This window comes from Hemibagrus wyckioides, linkage group LG11, assembly GCF_019097595.1.
Source record: "Hemibagrus wyckioides isolate EC202008001 linkage group LG11, SWU_Hwy_1.0, whole genome shotgun sequence".
Taxonomy (NCBI): domain Eukaryota; kingdom Metazoa; phylum Chordata; class Actinopteri; order Siluriformes; family Bagridae; genus Hemibagrus; species Hemibagrus wyckioides.
Genome location: NC_080720.1, coordinates 12,773,908 through 12,795,840, shown reverse-complemented (window position 1 = coordinate 12,795,840; position 21,933 = coordinate 12,773,908). Strand labels below are relative to the sequence as shown.

General features: G+C 39.2%; 2 protein-coding genes and 2 non-coding genes across 6 annotated transcripts; 3 read left to right on the top strand and 1 right to left on the bottom strand.

Annotated features, from left to right (window-relative positions):
• Positions 1–4,229: 4,229 nt before the first annotated feature.
• On the bottom strand, positions 4,230–12,395 carry cep63 (centrosomal protein 63). 3 transcript variants are annotated; one of them, XM_058401871.1, is made up of 15 exons: positions 12,244–12,395; positions 11,773–11,930; positions 11,520–11,697; positions 9,634–9,729; positions 9,363–9,485; positions 8,750–8,863; positions 8,333–8,530; positions 7,756–7,901; positions 7,419–7,559; positions 7,225–7,327; positions 6,914–7,111; positions 6,739–6,825; positions 6,449–6,645; positions 5,054–5,354; positions 4,230–4,948 (listed from the first exon to the last, which is right to left on the bottom strand). In XM_058401871.1, exons 2-15 carry the CDS (start codon positions 11,811–11,813, stop codon positions 4,769–4,771), a joined length of 2,103 nt encoding a protein of 700 aa, XP_058257854.1. In that variant the 5' UTR covers positions 11,814–11,930; positions 12,244–12,395; the 3' UTR covers positions 4,230–4,768. The 3 variants fall into 3 exon arrangements, with proteins under 3 accessions (XP_058257854.1, XP_058257855.1, XP_058257856.1); XM_058401872.1 differs by having other exon boundaries at positions 8,369–8,530; XM_058401873.1 differs by lacking the exon at positions 8,333–8,530.
• Positions 12,396–12,642: 247 nt separating this feature from the next.
• On the top strand, positions 12,643–12,714 carry trnap-cgg (transfer RNA proline (anticodon CGG)). Its single transcript has one exon. It is a non-coding gene; the product is annotated as a tRNA-Pro (tRNA).
• A 1,546-nt stretch (positions 12,715–14,260) lies between these two features.
• Positions 14,261–14,332, top strand: trnap-ugg (transfer RNA proline (anticodon UGG)). Its single transcript has one exon. It is a non-coding gene; the product is annotated as a tRNA-Pro (tRNA).
• Positions 14,333–17,708: 3,376 nt separating this feature from the next.
• Positions 17,709–21,795, top strand: im:7152348 (uncharacterized protein LOC559250 homolog). The gene is made up of 4 exons (XM_058402212.1): positions 17,709–17,955; positions 19,153–19,659; positions 19,951–20,064; positions 20,626–21,795. The coding sequence occupies exons 2-4, from the start codon at positions 19,313–19,315 to the stop codon at positions 20,669–20,671; spliced, it is 507 nt and encodes a 168-aa protein (XP_058258195.1). The 5' UTR covers positions 17,709–17,955; positions 19,153–19,312; the 3' UTR covers positions 20,672–21,795.
• The last annotated feature ends 138 nt before the right edge of the window (positions 21,796–21,933 follow it).

Sequence of the window (21,933 nt, the reverse complement as noted above, 5' to 3'; positions counted from 1 at the left end):
GAGAAGATTGATGTACCACATGGTGGTGATATCCCCAGGCACCATTCACTCACAGAAACATTGGCCCTGGTGTGTAACTCCATATGAACATGATTACTCTGTCAGACTTGAGTAATCAGTGAATTGAGATAAAGAAATGCCGAGCATGTTTTGTGGAAACACTTCCTTCTCCATTCAGGGTTTTCAAAGGTAATTCGCCCTCGATAAAATAGTGTAGCTCAAGAGCTTAGAGAGAAGACATTGTGGCTAAAATTGTGAAACATTTGCAACAAGACGTTAATTTCCAAAATCTATACTGCTCATTATACTATCAAGAAACAGACTTGATTTAAGCAGCTTAACAAGCTGTGAATTTATGGAATGAGGAAAACCCGTGGAGAAAAACAACTCGGCACGCCACAACGAGCAAAGATGCGGCAGGCATCTGGTTTAAGATATGACCCTGTTTGCTTTGGCTGGAGTCCTCAAACGTCCCACTGAGCATCAGAATTCCCTTCCCTTCCCATGGCCATACATTTTACGAAACTCTTGGACTTTCTATTGCTCAGCCAGGTCACCATATCATCAGTGCTTTTCCCTTGTGTTTATGCATTTTGGGAGGGAACAGCTCTTTGCAAGACTTTGTCATGGCTTTCTCAAATATTTGTATAAACACAGGTCTGTTTGATTTGGATGATCAGGACGTTAGCAAATACTCGAAATGCCTGCCTCCTTCTGCAGGACATGTGACGAGACAGAAAGCCCAGTGCTACACATTATTCTCATAGCAGTAATATTTCATGCAGCCGTTATCCTCAATAATTAACTGCGCTTGGGTGATTAGTCAAGTACGCAGTGTTTTGCACAGTACAACCTGCTTCACAAGGCAGTATTGTATGTTGGTATGCAGCTTTTATTGCTTCTTGAAAACTTCTTCGTTCCACAGTTTGACAAAATATGCCCTGTACAAACATTTCCACACAATCAAATCACATCGGATTTGTGATTGTGTATTTTGGAATGTGGTAATCATCATCTGAACTTGTTTTGAATGCTTGGTAAGCACAGGCAAGTGTGGCAAGTGTGTGTATGTGCGATTGCACGTGTGACTGCACATGCACAGATTAAAGAGGATTGTTGTTATTTGGCAGAATCAGTGTTTAGGCATTGCAAGGAAGGGAGTTGACACCAGGAACTGAAAACAACAGGCTTGCAACAACGCGCTGCACAATGCACACTCAAACACGTCCGTGTCTGTGCGGCTGATAAGACAGATGTGGATATTCTGCATCCAGCTGTGCTCTGACAACACCCCACACATGCTTAATAAAAAGAATGAAGGTCAAACCCAACAAAGCACACATGTGACACATCAGCACTGATGAGTGTGAAGCACATCTGTTGTAAATACATCGCTACCTGTCACAATTCTCATTTAGCTACTGACAGATCTGAATTTAACTACCGGTCCTGGTAGTATTCCTTGCTTACAAAGGTCTGGATAAGTGACTACCATGATGGAAAAGTGATAACAGTGTAGTGTTAATGATTGGTTTATGGCTATAAATAAGATAAGTCCATATGTTTTCATATGGGGAACTTGATCTTTAACACTTTTGCCTAGCTTCTGAACATGATAAAAACAAACACGTACTTCCTTATTCACTGTGTTTTGAAACAAAAGATAAGACTTTCTTATTGTCATTATACAGGCAGAAAAATTTAGTTTAGCAGCAGTCTTTTGGTTTGGCTTTTTTAGTCAGATTTTGGTCCGATGAACTGCTTTCAGGTAAATAATTTAAATAAGATTTATGCAGTTGGATAAACCATAACATCTGCTACAATAGCCACGAAGGCTCTTGTCTAAGAAAAACCATGTATAGGCCGTTTTATTAAATGCTGATTGGCCTTGATACAGCATTTTAAAAAGTACTTTAAATACTTTAGTCTGCTGAAATGCTTTGCTGGGTCTGCATGTGGACCAGAGTCCATTTGTTGATGATCGGAGGGTTGCTTTGTGTACTGTACAGTACCTTCCAGCTTACACGAAACACAGCTGTCTGTAGGTTCATGCTAATCTTTAATCACTATAAACTGCACAACATAAATATAGTGTTCATCAGCCAAAGTGTTTGATCTACACATTACCTATTTACCTACCTACCTATTTAAATACATTGCATTCCTCGGAGAGAGTGTTAGCAACTAGTCATTTCAGGTAACTGCAAGTAACTGCACCAACTGCTGTAGTTGAGAAGTTATGGTCATCATTCTGGCTCCCTCTATTGGGGGAACAGTAAAGAAAGCAAAGGTAAAGTCTATAAATTTTTCATGTATGGCCTGTTTAAGGTAAACCATTTAAAACTTCACAATCCATAAGAACAGGTCACATAATACTGACCAGAATGTGTGTCTGGAAAGCAGGCCTAGAAAATTTGTCATAATAAATTTGTCTGAATAGTAAAAACAGATGGTATTTATTACAAACAATTTCCCAAACATTCCTTAAAATAAAGCAGCAGAACACTCCATGGCACTAAAGATTAATCCTGATAGGACCCATTCTCAATCAGCTCTTCATTCCGATGTCACTTAAATATCCGCACAAGTCATTAGGTCTTTAAAATAATGCTGCAAATCAAAAACGTTTCACTTTCTTCGAGAGACAGAGTCAACGGCTATGCTGCCAAATTCCTCAACATTGTTTGTTGGGCCTCGCGGCTGTGGTAGCCTGGGTTACCAAATACCATTCGGAAAAGTGCTGGACTAAAGCCTAGCCAAACATACTTCCAGCACTTGGTAATCTTAGGAAATGAAGACTGAAGAAACAAAAAGGGGGGAAAACCCACACATTCCACCACAAAACAGATCTGGGATCATTTTACCCCCCTTCACTTGCACCTCATTATGGCTAAAGGAGAGTTTCTCTTAAAAATGCCCGTCGTGCCTCACTGCTTCAATAAATATGACTCTTTACCCTGTGCATCACATCAGTAATGGGCTTGCTGGCCACAATACAAGTGCAAAATCCCACATGGATGCCATTAACATACCCTAACTGGTCTTATGATGTATGGTATTGTTTAGGGCAACAAGACAGCTCTGGCATGGCGGGTGCATTCTTAGAATGAAGCTTGGTTAAATGACTAAGATTACATAGTTTGGCAGAACTGTGGAGAGTCAGAAAGGACATAAAACAGAGGTGGAGGTCTGTGACGTGCACTGTGGATGTGTAATGCATAAATGTGTCAAAGCTTACTTTCCCAGAGGACTTGTTTCAGCTTTACAACAGTACATGCCTGTTTTCAGCAACAGTAGGTATTACAGAAAACTGATGTTTACAACATAAGTGGAGCAATTATATGTTCGATTGTAGATATTATGAGTGCACTGTTTAATGTCCACTCCAACTATGATACATCTCTTGAGGGATTTCCCAAAAGCATTCCTGTTCTGTTAAAGGTCTTGAAAAGGTCATTTCAAAATCATGCATTGTATCACTAACAAAAGTAACGTCTACAAATAACTGATTTAAAACTCTAGTATCTTACTTGGACAACAGAATATCTAGCGTTTCCAAAAACAGCTTCAGATTTGGAAAGAAATGGATTGCACTTTGTATTTTTGCTAGGTGTTTTGGCCACCAGCACAACTTTAAACATTTTTTTTTAATACCTTGCCATCTCATCAGGGAAAGTGTTTTGTCCTGCCTTTTGTCATACAGCTACAGCTGTTTTTTTCCCTTTTAGCTAACCTTTGATGGTGTATATCTGGTATATCTACAGGGTGTCCCATAACACCAGCATCACAGGATTAATGTACACTTTTAGGTTTTTACAGACAACGCTGTATGTTCAGCAAGGAAAGACAAATCCAGATCATTCTACTCTACTCAAATCAAAGAGAACATTTTGAGCATGCTCTATAAATAAAAGCTTTTATTTAGCCATTGAAAATTTTTTTCCACTGATGCTGGACCACTATTAATCCACATTTTGCACACTGAACAACGTTTAGTTATTGGTTTTGCTCTTTGAGACCCTGTGTTACTCAGAATGACTGAAACAGCAGCATGTGCGAGTGTGAGAGTGTATTTGACATCAGCTGGACATCTCTGCTTTACCGCACTGCCCAAAGATGTGGCCCTTGAGACCACATGTAATAGTTCATGTGTACACCGCATTTCTCCCAAAAGCACCACAGTGACATAGAGGATGAATCATCCACATAAACATATCCACTCCTATAAACACACTGTCAAAACAAGCTCATTTAATTCTGTCGCTCTTCACTACATCACAAATAAAAAAAAAATATTTATCAATTTGTCAATCAAACACATAAATATATAATGTATTAAACAAAGAGAGAAAGAGAAAAAGATCAAAAGTGAGCAAAGAGGGGAAAGGCACAGAAAAACATCATTCTAAAGTGCTACATAATAAGAGGACTACGGTCAGGAAACAAAACCTGGTAAATCTGTGGTCAGAGGTTAAAGGCCATAATGGAGGTCCACGTCCAGGTCAATTACTAGTGCAATAGTTTCAGAGGTATTGTAAGCTTCAGTGGTGTGTGTGTATGTGTGTGACTGCACAGGTTACCGAACATCCAGCAGTCAAAAAACAGTCCCAATCGATTTGGCTGTTTTTCCTCCTTTTTTTTTTGTTTGGCATTAATCACATTTACTGACAATAATTTTCATCTTCATGACATTAAATACAAATCCCTTAGCTAAATCTTAAAAGGCCCTTTGTGTGTGTGTGTGTTTGTGTGTGTGTGAGGGGGGTGATCAGTGTTGGTTGCTGGGGCTGCTGTCTTTGGCCAGGTATTTGCGGACAGTCTTGGCATTCTCCTGCCTCATGCTATGGATGTGGTGGTCCAGTTGCTGCAGCAACTCCTGAGAACGCTGTCTCTCTTCTTCCACAAAACGAGCAGTCACAGAGCCTGCTGGAGAGCCTGCACAATGCTCCTGCACACCAGAGTGAGAGTGAGAGAGAGAGAGAGAGAGAGAGATGCTTACTAAATCTACCTTACTCACACTCATAAGTGCATCAGTTTATGTGTAAGCATTTACCAAAGGCAGTGGGTCTCCAGCAGAGTCCGAGCCCTGAGCTCTCTCCTCTTCAGCTGCAGCGCTCAGCAGAGCCACTATCTTCTGTGTTTTACTGGCTGAGGAAGAAGAGGATATGGAAGAGGAAGCTGAGGGTGTTGGTGAGATGGCAGGTCTGCTCTCCTGTGATTGGCCATCGGGTCGGTGGGGGGAGGAGGAAGATGACAGGTCCTCCAGTTGCTTGAGAAGTGTCTGGATCTGAAGCTCATAGTGCGAGGAGCTCTCCTGCAAACGACTCTTCATGGCCTTCATCTCCTCCTCACACCTGTAATACAGAACCCACAACACTAAAACCCTCGAAACAAAAGAACTGGAACAAGGTGTCAGGTTGTGTGGTGGTAACTGGTTGTATTATAAACTGCAATAAGCACAACATGATTGTCTGCAGTAGAAGTAATGTTAGTATTGTATTTTGGTCTCATATTTATGGCTGTGTTGCATTTCTATAACCATTTAAAGGAGGAAGCAGGATTGTTTGGGAGGAAAGTGGGCCACTGTTTTCAATATACTTGCAATTTGCCTGACAGACAGCAGAGGGCCCTGAAAAATACTGACATGACAAATAAATGTAATTCATTTACTTTATTTTTTTTTTTTTTAATCTTCACCACTGAACTTTCTGTAAGGAGATGTTTATTTCACATGTAAGAAGTCAGCAAGCTTTCTGTGTAGAGAATTATAGTTATTTGTAGCTGGTAAAACTCCACTGATACAAACAGACTTGGGGCCTGTCTAACGTTAAACACATGTGTCTACGTTTCTTTTAATACCAAAAGCAGAAGGGCATCAAATATTATTACAGACAACTAGATTTAAAAAATGATAATACAAAGCATACTTATTGTGCATAATCTAAACATAAGTCATTGTGAAAGCTCCTTATTCTATAAAAAAAATCATATTTATTATACAGAATCCCCCAAACATGCTTCCAGAGACCACAAATTATACACAACGTTCTGACTTTAAGAGTGATTTCAAACAGTGAACTTGTTTTTGATATCTTATTTTAGTTTATGGATCTTCCCCAATTGGAGTATATAAACTTATCTGGTCTCATAAGTCTGGAAATAACCAGAACAGGTGAGCTCGGCTGAGTGGGCAGATTTGAATATAAGGACTGTGGTTCTGCCCTCTTCTGGTTGTTATCGGAACTACAAGAAACATAATGAATCTTAGACCTGCCTCTAATATGGCTTTTTCTGGACTAATCAATGTTACAGATATACAAATAATAATAATTTTGAAAGAATTAATAATAATAATAATAATAATAATAATAATAACAACAAAAAACAGTCACTGTTTAGCAACACTTTGTTCTATTAATAAATGTGCACATTTATTTGTTTTGAGTACCTGTCATGAGTGTGTGAATTCCTGCTGTGGTTCTGCAGCAGTGCTCTCTCGTACTTGTCCTGCCAGGTCTGGTTGCTGGTCTCCATACGGGCACGAACCTCTGCCAGATCCTGCCTAAGCTGCTGATTCTCTTGCTCCAGACTGTTCAGTGAGCACACATAGCTGTCCCTCAAACTCACCAGCTTCCCATCTGTCCTCTGAATAGAGAGAGAGTGGGGAGGATGAACAAACCTTTACAAATGTTACAAATAAGAAGGGCCAAGATATTTTTTCAAAGGTAGTATATGCACCTTTGGGGACCGTGACTCAACCCTCTCCAGCAGGTCATTCAGGTGCTGATTCTCCAGCTTTAGGGTTTCCAGCTGTACTTGTGTCATCTGCAATAAGCACTGAATGTGTCTCAGTTGTGTCCTCAACACATTTTGGATGACTTTAACAAGAGCCCTTTTGCTTAAAGGACTGTACCTTTAGTTCTGCTGCTCGCCGTTCTCCCCGTTCCACCTCAGCCCGCAACTGGCGCTCTACGCTGGAGGTGGATCCTGTAAGCGTAGCAATGGTTATGTCATGCTGGTGCAGTTCACTCGTGAGCTGCGACACCTCTTTCCTCATTGCCTCTACCTCAGCACAGCGAGTCTGCTCAGCCTGCTGGAGCTCCTCACGTAGCTACACATACATGAAGACAAAAAAAAAAGAATCTATATCATACCCATGATGGCACAACAACAAAACATTAACACTAATGTGAAATATCCAGTGTCAAACTCTTCTTTATTCACCCGTTTGATCTCAGTCACAGAGTGAGCATGCTCCTCTTCCAGCTTTCTCCATTCCTGCTCTCTTTTACTTGCTTCTGCTTTCTGTCTCCGAACACTTTCAAGCCTGTCAAAAAGCACAAACGTAGCCACCTCTCAACTCACACAACATACACAAAGATTCCTACTAATTAGAAAAAAACAAACAAACTACTTGCTTTTCTCTGAGTCGGGTGACCTCAGTTTTCAGGTGTGCTTCACAGGTTTGAGAACAGTGAAGCCTTGTGATGACTTCCTCCAGTTCCTGTCTGATAGACGCCAGACCTGGAGAACGAGAGGTCAGACACTCTTCCAGAGATCTGTAGGACAAAAAAAAGGAAAAAAATAATTCATCTATTGGCTATCACTTTGTTATTTCTCAGTAAGCTTAAAGGCAAATGTAGAGAAGAGATCCTGGGTATTATTAATTATTAATTCAAATGTTAAAATATTTGGCTGATGGCATATCTATAACTAAGAATAAAAAAGAAAAAATTCCAGCAGCATTCTGTGTACCTGATGACATGTTCCTTGGCCTGCAGCGCCTGGTTGAGGTGAGCCACCTCATTGTGCAGCTGCTGTTGCTGCAGCTCTGAGCTCCTGACAAATTGATCCTGAGCATCCAGTGTAGCTCTCAACTCCTCCCGTTCCTCACTCAGTACCTAATCAGAGAGAAACCATACAAAACACTCATCATTCTCAAACTGCTCATGCAATGTATTGCTGAAGCAAGCTAGCAAGCAAGCACAGCGCATTCTATCATACTAACTCTCCTAACATACCACCGCTGCTCTAGCAGCCATCACTAATTACTGTATATTAGCACAAGCTGCACCAATACCACGGTTTCTACCACCATTAAAGTGAAACTGTAGTTTATTGCGACTATCCCCCTAATCTTCACTAATACCAAATGGCCTAATATATGCCCACTCCATAGTGGTGGCGTACAAAGTTTTATCTACTATAGACACTGGTAATTAATATGAACATTGATATAAAGTGATGTCTATTGGTGTACCCAGGTGCCATTATCAAAGGATACCAATATTGGTGCATCGTTTGCATATTCTTTGACCCTGTCTGGCTCTACCTGGCATGAAGCATGAGCTGCAGCACTGCAGCTGACCTGCTGTTCTCTTCGAGAGTCTCCTAGTTCGTGCTGCAGCAGCCGTAATCTCTCTAGCTCCAGCTCTTGTGCATGTAAGGAGTCTTGTGCCCGCTGCAGCTGTGCCCGCAACCGCTGCATTTCCCCCTGCTCCTGCAGTCGTGTCGCACCCTGACTCTGAGTCTGAATAGAGGATGGACAAATGATTCAGTCGCTATATCATTCTTGCTGACAACTTAGATGATCATTAATTGCTCCATGTCTCTGAATATCTGAACACATGTAAGGTCATTAAAATCTGACTGCCTGACTCAAGAATTTGGGGTTCTGAAAACAGAAATAATATAGCTTAAATTGGAAATAAAAACACTGGGTGTGTGCTTCGTCCATTTATAACATCACCTGTATTTGAGTGAACTGCTCTGCGAGGGTCTTCCTCTGGGCCTCTAATGAAGTGACCTGCCTCTGATACAGCAACCGCTGCTGCTCCCACTCCAGTGAGCGCTGACGGAACTCCTGCAAAACCACACACACGATATGAAACCGATCTGGAAGAGGACAGTGAGCATACTATACAAGGTCACCCAGTACGTCATAAAACATGGTTATTATTTTAAAGATTTTATTTTAACTCCTCTTTTTAGGGGAATTAAATACAGTAAGCAGCTTGGTCAAGTATGAGAACTGTCACAGCAATGGCTTTGCTGAGGATTTTTAAGAAATTTTAATAAAATTTCATTGCTTACTGATTATCAAGCATTTTAAAATAGAAGAGTCTCTCATGGTCTAATCTGAAATATGTATAGGGTTCTGAGCTAAAAAAAATAATAATAATGTAATGTTAAAAAATAAACAGTGTTTATAGTTTACATCAATCTTAGATCACTAAGAAGTTAACAAATAACATACCGAAAGAGAACTTTTGGAACGTGTGTATATTCCAGTCCAACATGATGAATGAAAACCTCATAGTTACTGCAAAGACTGAGCAATGCTGATTGCATCTCCTAACTACCTCCAGTTTTCTGTTCAGGTGCAGAACTTCACTCTTGTCTTCCTCTCGGCTTCGAGCTCCTTCTCGTGCCTCCTTCAGTTGCTTGCGCTGAAGTTTCTCATAGCTGCGCTTCAACTTGGACAACTAGAAGAAGTGTAACCAAGTGTTAAACAGGGAGACTGGTGATGTGAAAGACAATCAACAATTATGTATATAAAGACAAAGAGCTCTAATATACTGTTTAAACTATAACACACTCTTCATTTCAACTGCATTCACTTAATTTGCTTACCTCCTCTTTCACATGCTGCAGCTGCCCTTCATACTTTGTGACCAGTTCCTGTTTCCCAGCCTGCATCTCATCCAGTTGCTTGCCAAGCACTTGGACCTGAAGGGTGGTTGTAAGGAATCGTAAAGCATAGGAATAAGATATGGTTACAGATCTTTACAGAAAGTATTACCTTATGAAACAAGTGTGTTAGCTTCAGCATACCCTTTTGAAATATGGTAGTTTTATTCCCTGAGGGATTAATTCCACATATACACACAATGCTGTTAATCTTAAAATAAACTCCTTTGCTAATGACTGAATCCAGCATTATTTCATGCATGTGTATATTACTCATCCTAGTACTCCACTATACTACTGATTTAGTCATTCCTAAATGGAAATAACAATGACCCCAAAAACTAATTTAAATAATAAGACAACAATAAATACTAACAGATATCAATGCTGATGACACACAACCTCTCTTGGGGTTATTTTTCAGATTAGTGGTATTACTGATGCTTGAACTAAGGCAGGTGTATATTCTGAGCCATGAAGATGTTCCCATCACACTGTTATCATGAGCACAGACACAGTGAGAGGCATTAGGAAATAAACCCTGCTGGCCATGCAGGTAAGAGCTTTCCCGTCCGGCAGCCACGTGCCGTGCAGATTCACCTGCATAAAACCCTTCTCCACTACCAGACATAACTGCTGGAAGCCAGAGTCTTGGAGCTGCAGCAACGATACAACAGCCTCTTTCACCCTGAGCATCTGCCGGGGTAAAGGCAGAGTGTCAGACTAGGACACAGTCTAACAAACCAAGGATCAGGATTATAGAAAATGCCAAATCCAACAAACACCTTCAAATGGATGGGAAATTTCTATAGTGGTTATTTGGTGCAACAATGCAAACCTGGGTAAAAAATGTTTTACTGTCTCTATAGGCAATAAAGAAGCAGCTCAATTCTCAAATCAGTCACTATTCACTCTCCAAACAAGTCATGTATATAATCATATAATCAAGGAAAACCTCCACGCAAAAACACATCAAATATTTTTATATTGAAATAATTGGTATACATTTTGCAATTGTGTAGCTAAATGACACAGCAGATCATGCAGATGCTCGTCTCATCTATGAGACAATGCTTATGGTGGTATTAGCATGAAATTTAAAGTTTTGGATCTTAAACTGTCTTTGGCAAAAGAATTTCCTTCAAGATTAATAATGTTCTATCTTGTCATCTTATATGAGGAGGTGAGAAAGCTGAAATGGACAGAGATAAAGCGAGGGTAAATCCCACCAGCACCACCATCATCAGGCAGTCAAATGGCATTTTGGGAATAAAGTTAAAGCAGACCAATACTTCAACAACAGAAGTTAAAAAAAAAAAAAAGCATCTCAGAATTTTAAATAATAAATATAGAGCTGCAAGTCTATAAATCAGGGTGGATTTTTCCTTAAATCAGTATGTTACGAAAAGACATACACTTATATTGTCAAAAGTTTTGGGACACCCCTCCAAATCATGGCTTGCAGTCTCCACTCTAATTCATCCCAAAGGTGTTCTATCAGGTTGAGGTCAGGACTCTGTGAAGTTCCTCCACACCAAATTCGCTCATCCATGTATGGATCTTGCTTTGTGCACTGGTGTGCAGTCATGTTATAACAGGAAGGGGTCATCCCCAAACTGTTCCCACAAAGTTGGGAGCATGAAACTGTCTAAAATGTCTTGGTATGCTGAAGCATTAAGAGTTCCTTTCACCGGAATTAAGGAGGCAAGCCCAACCCCTGAATTCAATGATTTTGAGGGGTGTCCCGAAACTTATATATAGTGTTTATTCGTCTTATATCTGCTTATTAGTAAGCAATTCATTGTTGAGTTTTGTAACTTATTGAGCACCTCCAAGTTCCTCTTGTCCAGCAGGCCCTTGGCCGTCTGGAGCTCTTCCTGACCATTACGCAGCTGCAGCTCCAAGGCTCGTACCTCTGCCTCCCACTCACTGCGCTTGTGATTAACCATGATGTCAATCTGCCTCATGAGCTCCTGGAGTTCAGGCTCACACGATGTCAGGACAGAGCTGAAGATGACATAAGATCACATGAGTACGAGGGCAAATCGCAAAACAGCTTGGTTTACGTTATCTGTCAGATACCTGACATCATGATCCCGAAGAGTTCCCAAAAATGCATCCATTTGGTTGTTAGAGACTTTCTAAGGACATCCTCATGAGAACAAGATCAGGGTAACTCTGAGTTATTCATCTGAAACCATGATGATCATCACCTCGCTGGTTCCTCAGGAAGAAGAGCTCTGCAGTGTCAATACATTCACAGGTGCAGACGAAAACCAAAAGAAAGTTTACTCAGACGAGGTTAACAAGAACACTGGCAGAATATGAACATATACCAAATGGTTGAATTATATAAACTGAACACTGTTTCACACAGGAGGCGTGATGCCAGCTGTATACCTATAAAAGCTCTGATTAACTAACGTTAGCTAGATAAGTTTAGCAAGCTCCTTAGCAAACTACTTTGCGTGACTTAATAACGTCTTAGGAAGTCGAGCATTTAATGTTGGATGAGTTATAACAACAGTAATGCAATAAAATACAACGACTTACATTTATAATCATCTTTATAAAGTCAGCTTTAAGCTTTGTTTAAGCACAGGGACCGCTCGAGCTTTTCAGCAGCTGTAGAGTACGGTTAGGCGCAAAGCATTGTGGGTAGACTTTATTCTATTTTCAGTTAGCTAACTAGTTAGCTTAGCTTAGCCGCCAAAAACAGCTGTCATGAGTGGTGAAAGCCGCTTGAGATAAATCGGGGTGGGAGATTTTGAAGCAACCAGCGTCAGGTTATCTTAACAAAAACGTCTCATGAGTTTGTTTAACCCAACACACAGGCAGCGAATCGCCTAATTTACACAGAATTTACATGCATTTACACTGAACAGCTCACGGTACGTCGTGGACACGAGGTTAGTAGGGTTACATAGACTGAAATCGGCAGATTACACACGCGGCTCGTTGGTCTAGGGGTATGATTCTCGCTTCGGGTGCGAGAGGTCCCGGGTTCAAATCCCGGACGAGCCCACTTATTTTGGAGCCATTCGCTGAAACATTGCGTGTAAAAAAAAGACTGTAGTCAGAGTATTATATGGCGATGGTGATTTCGTGTGGATTTTATACAGAGACTGTGTATGTGCTTAGATAGTATAATGGTCCGTGCATCCTAAGCTAATATATGTTTTTTTTTTTTTTAACATGTCAAAATTCTATCAAACCTTTGGTCCATATGCAAGGATGAAATACCGAAACTTTTCCTTTTTTTATTGTTTCTATTAATGCTACATTATTTGCTTATTGTATTAGTATTCTACTGGATTTATTCCCGAGTCAAATCTGCAGTGCAAAACTGGGTGTGCATTCACAAATTTATGCAAATAAAAACAAATACCGTCCTAAAATCCAGGCCATTGTAATATTTGTAAAATGAGTAATATTTCTTACTCTTCCTTCTATAGCCCTACATGAGGTGCAACATGATGGCAAATACCTGTTTGAGGGCCAGGATTTAATATCAATGGCCTTCAAATTAGATAGATAGATAGATAGATAGATAGATAGATAGATAGATAGATAGATAGACAGACAGACAGACAGACAGACAGACAGACAGACAGATAGATAGATAGATAGATAGATAGATAGATAGATAGATAGATAGATACTTTATTGATCCTGAAGGAAGTTCCAAATATCCAGCAGCAATAGAGACAGTAACACAAAGACAGGTTGTAAATTGCACACTGTATATCTATAACTTCTGGAGGTCTATAGGAATGACTTGTTTGGACTTGTTTATTAGCTGCATGTTTTTCTGTACCCAACGCAGTAGGTGGACAACAGACAACCTAAGTCCATGACCTAGTGAACCAGTATCCATGTATTCATTGTAAGTCACCTTTGGATAAGGGCACCTGCCAGACACCATAAATGTAAGGTCATTATTTTTACCCCAGTTTGCCTGTTTATCTCTATTAACACATCAGTAAGGTGGCTCTGGGTGACAGCTGCCACCCTTTAATGAAGTCCTGTGACCCCAATTAGCCACCTCATCCCTAGACTGAAAGCACATTCCTTAGAGAACTGTTACTCCTTTACAATTCACTCACACTTATTGAATTATAGCTCAAGTTGTTTTACACCACCACGGCCTTGTTTTAGTTATTATAACAAATACCCACTATAACAATATATTATATTTGAAATTGGAGAAATTATGTTATCGCCCTCTGTCGTCCTGAGGTGGAACTGCACAAGCTCCAAGGCGAACAGTGGGCACTCAGGAGCAGCTTTCACCACAGGGTCGCTGAACGGACCGTTTCGTGCCATCATTTTGGAAATAAAAAAAAAAATGTCCTATGAACTCATTATTTTTTATCAGATGTAAACATTTATTCTTAAGAAGAGAAGCTTGGAATAGAAATGAGAAATGTTCAGAATTTATGAACTGAATGAATGTCTTGTATGAAAACGATGTTTCATGGAAAATATTTTTTATTCGCGTTTATATACAACAGACAATATATGACCGATTAATTATATAATCGATCACTTATAGGCTACCTTTCACAGCGGCTCGTTGGTCTAGGGGTATGATTCTCGCTTTGGGTGCGAGAGGTCCCGGGTTCAAATCCCGGACGAGCCCAATGTTTTCTTTCCCACTCAAGTTGTTTTTTTGGTCTTAAAACACCACAGGCGATTTATGTGTTCTTTATCTGTGGTTTTAAATGTGCCAGGAGATACTTCTGTATGGCCTTCACTGAAAACCCATCTACAAAGTAACCTATTAACAAGCATGTAGTGTATATTTTTATAAGAATCCTCACAGCTTCATTACCACTTTGCTTACACTTAGCCATCCTTAACATTTATTTGCTTCATTTGATTAAATTTGTGAAACTTGTGAAACAGAATTGTTTGTTAGCTTATCCGAAATTAGACATCAGAGGGCAGTATAAGCCACACTGCTGGCTCATTTCTTTGTAATTGAGGTTACTTTATAAAATTCCACTCACAGAGGAAAAGAATGCTTTTCGAAACTGCAAAGTGCATGCTATATAATGTCGAAATGAAGAAATTGTCAAATGTAGTTTGGGACACTTTCAGGTTCACTGTAACCTGTCCACTGGCATGGATTTTCTCCCTTCGATCATGCCTTTTGATGGAAGGGGCTTTGGGAATGGAACATAGTACACCTGTATTCACACATTTTAAAAAAAAGTTGTGCTTCAGAGAAAAAAAAACAAACACACATCCAAAAGTATAGGAATTTTGTTTTACAAATAAATAAAACTACAGTAAAAATGGCACATACATCATCTGTATATTGTCCACAGCTAGTTTGAGAAATGATTTGAAACCTGTATAAATCATCTCTGCTAATATGCTGTAGCATTATGTAGTATTAAAGCAGCATGCAGTAGTATGAGTAATATTTGAGATCACGTTTAGTGACTAAATATTTCCTGGACCAATTATGTTGGGAATCTTCATTCCTACATGTGAACAACACCTAACAAAGACAGAACAACCAAGAAACATGCAAGGCATTATGTGTAAGTATGACACACTATACTTCCAGTTAAAAATGCGTTACTTCCTTATATTTCATCATTTCTTTAAACCTTCATTTAAAATAATACATTCAAGAAAAGGGTATGTCTGATTAATTTGACTTTTGAATCGGAAAAGACCAGGATTCCGAAACCACTAATTAGGAATCATATATATATATATATATGTCACAGATGATTAAAGCACTTCCATATCTCCTATGAGAATCTTGCCATTATGATATGTTAGCAACTAGTCCTAGTCCTTAGCTAGGTCCTTAACTTTGTGCTTTGTGTCATTAATCATACGGACCCCCCAGGGTTCAAATAAGATTCCTTATCAAAATCCCATCCAATGTTAATGTAGCATTTTTGGAAGGAGTCTCCAGTGTCAGTGCTTTGTTCGAGTAAGAGCTAAAGATGTTCCAATACATGAACGTGTCATGACAGAGATCTTTGTGGATTCTTAATAACATCACAACATACATTTTTCCCTGACATAATTTTTTTTTGTCTTAGTAACTTTGTGGGTGGCACCATGGCAAAGTGGGTAGTGTCACTTGCCGCACAGTTCTCAACATGTTTGCATTGTTTCCTCCTGGTTCTTGTGTTTTTCCCGCAGTCTAAAAAAATGCAGGTAGGCAGACTGACTACACTAAATAGCCCCAGGTTGTAAATGAGTGGGTAAGTGTTTACGTGTGTGTTTGCAAGGAATCCTGTGATGGACTGGCATTTCATGAATGGATGAATGGATGAAGAATAAACATGTCACATGGACATTTAACATCATTACACATAAACAATAATGGATTACACTGAATGATTAAAATTTGGCAAATTGCCCTGGTATAAGATGATTAAAACACTGGTAAATAATCAACTAATAAATTAATCATTGGTAAAAAGTCAACTTAATTTATGATGTTTCTATAACAGCAACCCCTGACGTGTTTTATTCTTACATAGAACTTCGTTATCAGTAATTCAGTATTGGCTTGTGATAAAAGTCCAAGTAAGGTTCAATTCTGGGGAAAAAAAAATCGCTTCAGTGTAGTTTACAACTACAGTGGATTGGTTGTAAATAATTGCTAGTCTACTTTCTTATTCTGTTGTCCTTAATTTATCTTATTTTATTGCAATCAAGACTTTTAGTAGTAACAACTCAGATTAACTTTATTGTCATACAGCATAGAATATGTATGAAATGCCGACTGCGAGTCGGGTGACTTGTACACATTATAGACGAATATTACAGCATTATTTTTGTAGAAATGCAGCAGTATCACTGAAGTGATTTGTCTGAACCGCTTATCTCCAAACTATTGCAATATATTAACTCTCATTATTTGATTTTATTCTTTATTTAAACTTACCCTTATCAGAGCTATACAGTTTTTCTAGTGAATTCAATTCACTGGGATTAATCTGAATCTTAACAACAAGTACACTGTGGGGAAAAGATCTATTTCATTTACTCACTTCAAATGTTTCATTTTTATTTATTTACTCACTAACTCATTGGTTCCATGTGATTGAACTGAGTTACATTAACACAGTTTATTTTCAGGAATACAATATGATTTGTTCATTTACTTTCAAAGCCGTGGATAAAATAGAATAAAAAAATAAAAAATAAAACTCAGCGTCAAACTCAGCACCCTGGTATGCTGCTACTTTCTGTATAGTTCCCGTCAGTGCCAACATCCTAACCAGATTTCATAACGTAATTGGAGATGATGACAGTACGTGAATCACATCCACCCTTCGTATTTCATTTACTCAGTTAGAAACTTGTTTAAATTAAGTTTACTATATGTAATAGAATCAATTACTAAATTATTACTAAATAGTGTGTTGAGTAAAATCTTAACTGTAATTCATACATAAAATATATCAATGTATGAATTGCATAAAATATATTAATATATACAATATATATTCTCTGACCAACCAAATACTTCATTTGTTTTTCCATGTAGGCTTATAAATAATATCATCTTGGACCAGTGTCTTCTTCCAGTGGAAGTTCAGGAATAAATTACTTTATGGCTTCAATAAAAAAATAAAAAAAAAAAGATATACATACATACTGTTGGATTATGTTTATTAAAAAAATTGAGAGGGTCTATTTCACAGTTAAAGGAGTCCTCTTGCTACATAACATTTATATGTTGTGATATTTTGACTGATGGTATATTGTGTCTGTGCCAAGGACGAAAGAAACCACTACACCAGACAATGAAAGTTCCATCCACTCTTGTAACTATAAAGACAGCCGACAACATTCCTCTAAAAGTCTGTAACAACATCACATGATATCATTTTATCAGTGTCTCAGTCAGTGCCATCCCAACCCCCAATTCCAAACATGCACACGCTCCCCCAACACACTCTCCACCTGCTCCTGTGTGAACAAAGACAGCCGCCGGTTACTGGGAAAGAGACCTCCCCTTCTACTTTTCATCTGAACCAGGCTGTCACAAGGTCATCTCCTGCTCCGCTGTGCCACTCTGTATGTAATGCAGGAGATCCCCCACCACTCCTACCAGTCCATGCAGCCTTTAAAAACACAGTAGGCTGTTGCACAGACAGCAGAACTGGTTCTTCCTCTCACACACACACACAAACACTGATACTCACTCGATTGAGCAACCGGCTGGAAGGGAGAGAGAACAAGCACCTGACAGACAGCTGGTATAGCAGTGCTCTTTCTGCTGTAAGTAATGCGTTATCCTCAGTTTCCTTTTATCCTTTTTTAACTTTAATAATACCTTTCTGTCTGTGGTTGAGTTTAGGCTTTAGATGGCAGGTGAGATGAAGCATCCTTGAACTAGAAAGCTAGATGGATGTTGTTACACACTTCAAAAAAAACGAAAGCTTCAAGAAAGCAAACTAGAATCCTAACAAAGTAGAAAGTTTTTTTGTTCTATCCATCTTTTGAAAGCCTAAAAGTTGCTACGTGGAAAAAGTTTTTCCTTTAGGAATCAGAGAGCTCTTAACTATCCAAAGAGATCATTAGTTTTTTCTAAAAATCTACATGTTCTAATTAATGTACGAAAAAGATTTACAACTAATAAGATGATCTAATGAACCTGTCTAAACGTATCATTACTACAAGCCTAATTATATTGTTCGACACTGTTGTTTTTCTGCAGTAGAGAACATGTAGCCTGACTGTTTTAACTTTAACAAATCTGCACACTGATATTTTCTGCCTGAAGGGCCACATTAGGTCAAAGGTTTCCCTCTCGAGGTCAAAATCAAATGAATAATTCTGGACTAACAGGTGGCCAACAGCTCCCGGGTAGAACAAAGTATTGTGATGGTAAACACTCTGTAGGACTGGCTGCAGGACAGACGACAGCCTTGCCATCTGCTCCTGAATTTTAATTATGATTTTAGTGACATTTAATACAGAGCAAATTGTTAGCCAAACTCAATATAAGACACAAGGTATGACTGTAATCTGTAATAACATATCATAAATAATATTTATATCCACAGTAAAACTCACATGTAATTAGAGAGTGTTATAATTAGAGATTTAGAGATGCTGTGTATTATGCAGAGAGTTTTAAGTATAATATACACTTTTCCTTGGGTATCATAATCCGGTGGGATAATTTTGATATTTGTGTTGATTTGGATTTATACTGCAGCATGTTGAATTAGAAGTGAAAGAGTGTGTGAGCAGTATAGAAAATTCATTCATCCCAAATATAATCGACCGAGCCCAAAAACATTATGCTTTATGGTCTATGCTCAGGTTTAGCAAAAGTGGATATTGTGTAGATGTAATTTTTTTTTTAAATGTTTGTATAAGGTGATCATGCAACTCACGGACTCTGTCTTTAGGAAAACGCTGCCACTGAACCCAAATAATAACAGCTATGTTTTGTTTGTTCTTTAACAGGGATGATCTAATTAATCACCGAGTTGCGCCTATATAACCGGAAACATTCTCTATTGTGGAACATATTCCAACGTGACCCTCATCCAGTTGGGCTGGTGACATCCTTGAAGGATCTAAAAAACCCATTCATCTACATTCCTCACACACTGTACCCTGTACCATGGTGCTGAGTGAAGATCATGAGTGTGGTGTTTGCTATGAGCGCTACTCCCGTAGCAAGCACGTTCCCAGAATGCTCTTCTGCAACCACACATTTTGTGGCCCTTGCCTGGAGACAATGGCCACAGAGCGGAGTGGCATGCTGAGCATCAGATGCCCGCTGTGTCGCCAAGTGTCCTGCGTGCGCCGTGGTCTCACTCTGGAGGAGGCCCTGTGGGTCAACAGCCGCCTGTGGGACCGTATACCAGAGGCACAAGAGCTGGAAGTAAGGGAGGAGGATTTGGACAAAGTATGCAAGGAAGAGAAGAGAAAGAGCGCTGTTGCAGCATTTCCAGTGCAACTTCATTGGTAAGCATCTATAGACTATAGTCAAGCAGTCAGATAAAGAGGCATCTGGGACAAAATAGATATACAGTGATACATGTCTCTAGGGCACAATTTCCTAGCTTGAATACCTCTTGGCGATGCATTTAAAGGTTTTAAGACCATATGCCAGCTGGACTAGTTAATCATGGTGGGGATTCCGAATGGTTCCATGATGTATTTCAGTAATGCATAGTGGGTACTGAAGTACCAGGGCACTCAAGGGAGAAAAGGAAACAACATATTACATATTAATTAATATTGTTCATCTTTCAGCAGGTTTAGTTTAATGCCCCAGCATGACAGACTCAGACTACGACTCCCAGGGTTCCTGAGGAAAATGATTGTCCCCAGGCAGTCGCAGGAAAGGATAGTCCCTGGATGTAACGTGTAAGTCATTCTCTTAATGCTGCACTTAGCTCCACACCTTCTCTCAGATTGCTTCAGCTGATATTTTGTAACATTGCAACAATAGTGATCAATATTCATTTAACCACTGGAAATTTCAGCAATGCAGTCCTATACCTGTTTACCACAGTGATGTGAACAAAACATCTATTGGCATAATAAATGACTCACACTCGCATTCCTCCTTGCCCGAGCAAAGCATTAGGAGATTATATTAATACTACTGTGCAAAGTCAGGTGCTCAGAATCTGCAATGTCAAGTTCTCCACCTTATTCTGCACTAGACTATAGATCACAAACTTGTGAATTTTCTTTAATGTAATGACAGTGTGGTTTTGAGCAGTGCTCAGGTTCAAAAGGAGAAATAAGCAGATGTGCGAATAAGCTGTGTAAACAAAGTGTCAACTGACAAAACCACACCAGGCAAATCATGCAAGAGTTATTTTAACCCCTTAACTCATGATCCATCAACGGGAAATTTAATTCGCTTCAAACATCTGCTGCTGTATTGACGAAATGCTAATGCTCTTTCTTACTTCACAGGCGAGGGAAATTGTGGCGAAGGCTGTCAGGAGAAGAAATGGCCTGAACTAGGTTATGCCAGATGATGCTGCACTCTTCTTTTGCCATTGTCATTGAAGACTACGTTCCACAGGCGTAGTCAGTAGTGTCCTGGATTACTAAACGATCAGGAGCTCTCTTGACTGAACTGCGATTTCCGCATGAATGGTTTGACCGGTCTATCTGTGGGGATCTTCTCATTATCCGTTTCATCCATAATCCTCTACAGCTGCTGCGACGGGATCTGTTTCAGCTGTTCCAACATAGACAATGGGGCAAAGTAGGAAAAGAGAGAGGGTCCCAGATTGCAATGAGGTGGAACAGATGGCCTCCTTAGTTAGACCCCCTTCCTGACTCAAACTGCACCCCAACTCCACACAAACCATTTAACTTATTATTGTTGTTGTTTTTTATCTCATTTATAACTTATTTTCAATTAAATATTCTTTTCAGTGGGCATGTCATTGTTTTTCTTTGCGCTTCCCGTGGCTTTCTGGAGCTGGTTCAGTCATGTTTTTAGGGATTGAATACTTTGTATTTCCCCTACTGCTGTCTGTTTGGTTAGCTTAAATTAATGATGAAGTGTTTATGCCATCTGTGAGGCTTTCTTGGGCCAAACCAGCCCTCCAGAGATGTTGTGTTAATGCCAGTGAAAGGGAAAGTTGTTCAGCCAAACCCACTGAGCTCCAGATCCACTGGCACTTAACTTGCAGTTAAGATTTAATTTATGCCTCTCTGCTCTCTTTTGGCATGACACTCGGTCTCAACAGAATCACACAAAGCAAATGTCACAGGCCTCTTATCAGATAGAGTCTGCTTTCGTATTCACCAGCCTGGCATTAATCATGGCAAAAATCAGCATATGCTGTCTATCATTTAAAAAAGAGTTTATTCACACTTGGTTGCACTTCATCTCTGACAGATATGGAGGCCAGTGTATATAAAACAAATCTATATTTTAGGATTAATGCCAGTTTACTAGACACCAAAATAAAAAATAAGTCATTAAAACAAGGTAAAAATATGAACTACAAATGGGCCTTGTGATCCAGGAATTGTGGTCAATGTTCTAGAGTTTCTAGCTCTTAAAAATAAGCATGTTTAGCATTAAAGAATCTGGATAATTGATATGATTAAAGTACTATATCAATACTTTGCCTATTTCTGTTTTTTTTTACCTGCAAAACATATACTCCAACTTTGTACCACATACGTAACAAATATATTCTCAATTAAATCGTCACAAAGCAGCTTTACTGAAACATATCAAATTAGGATGTAAATTTTAAA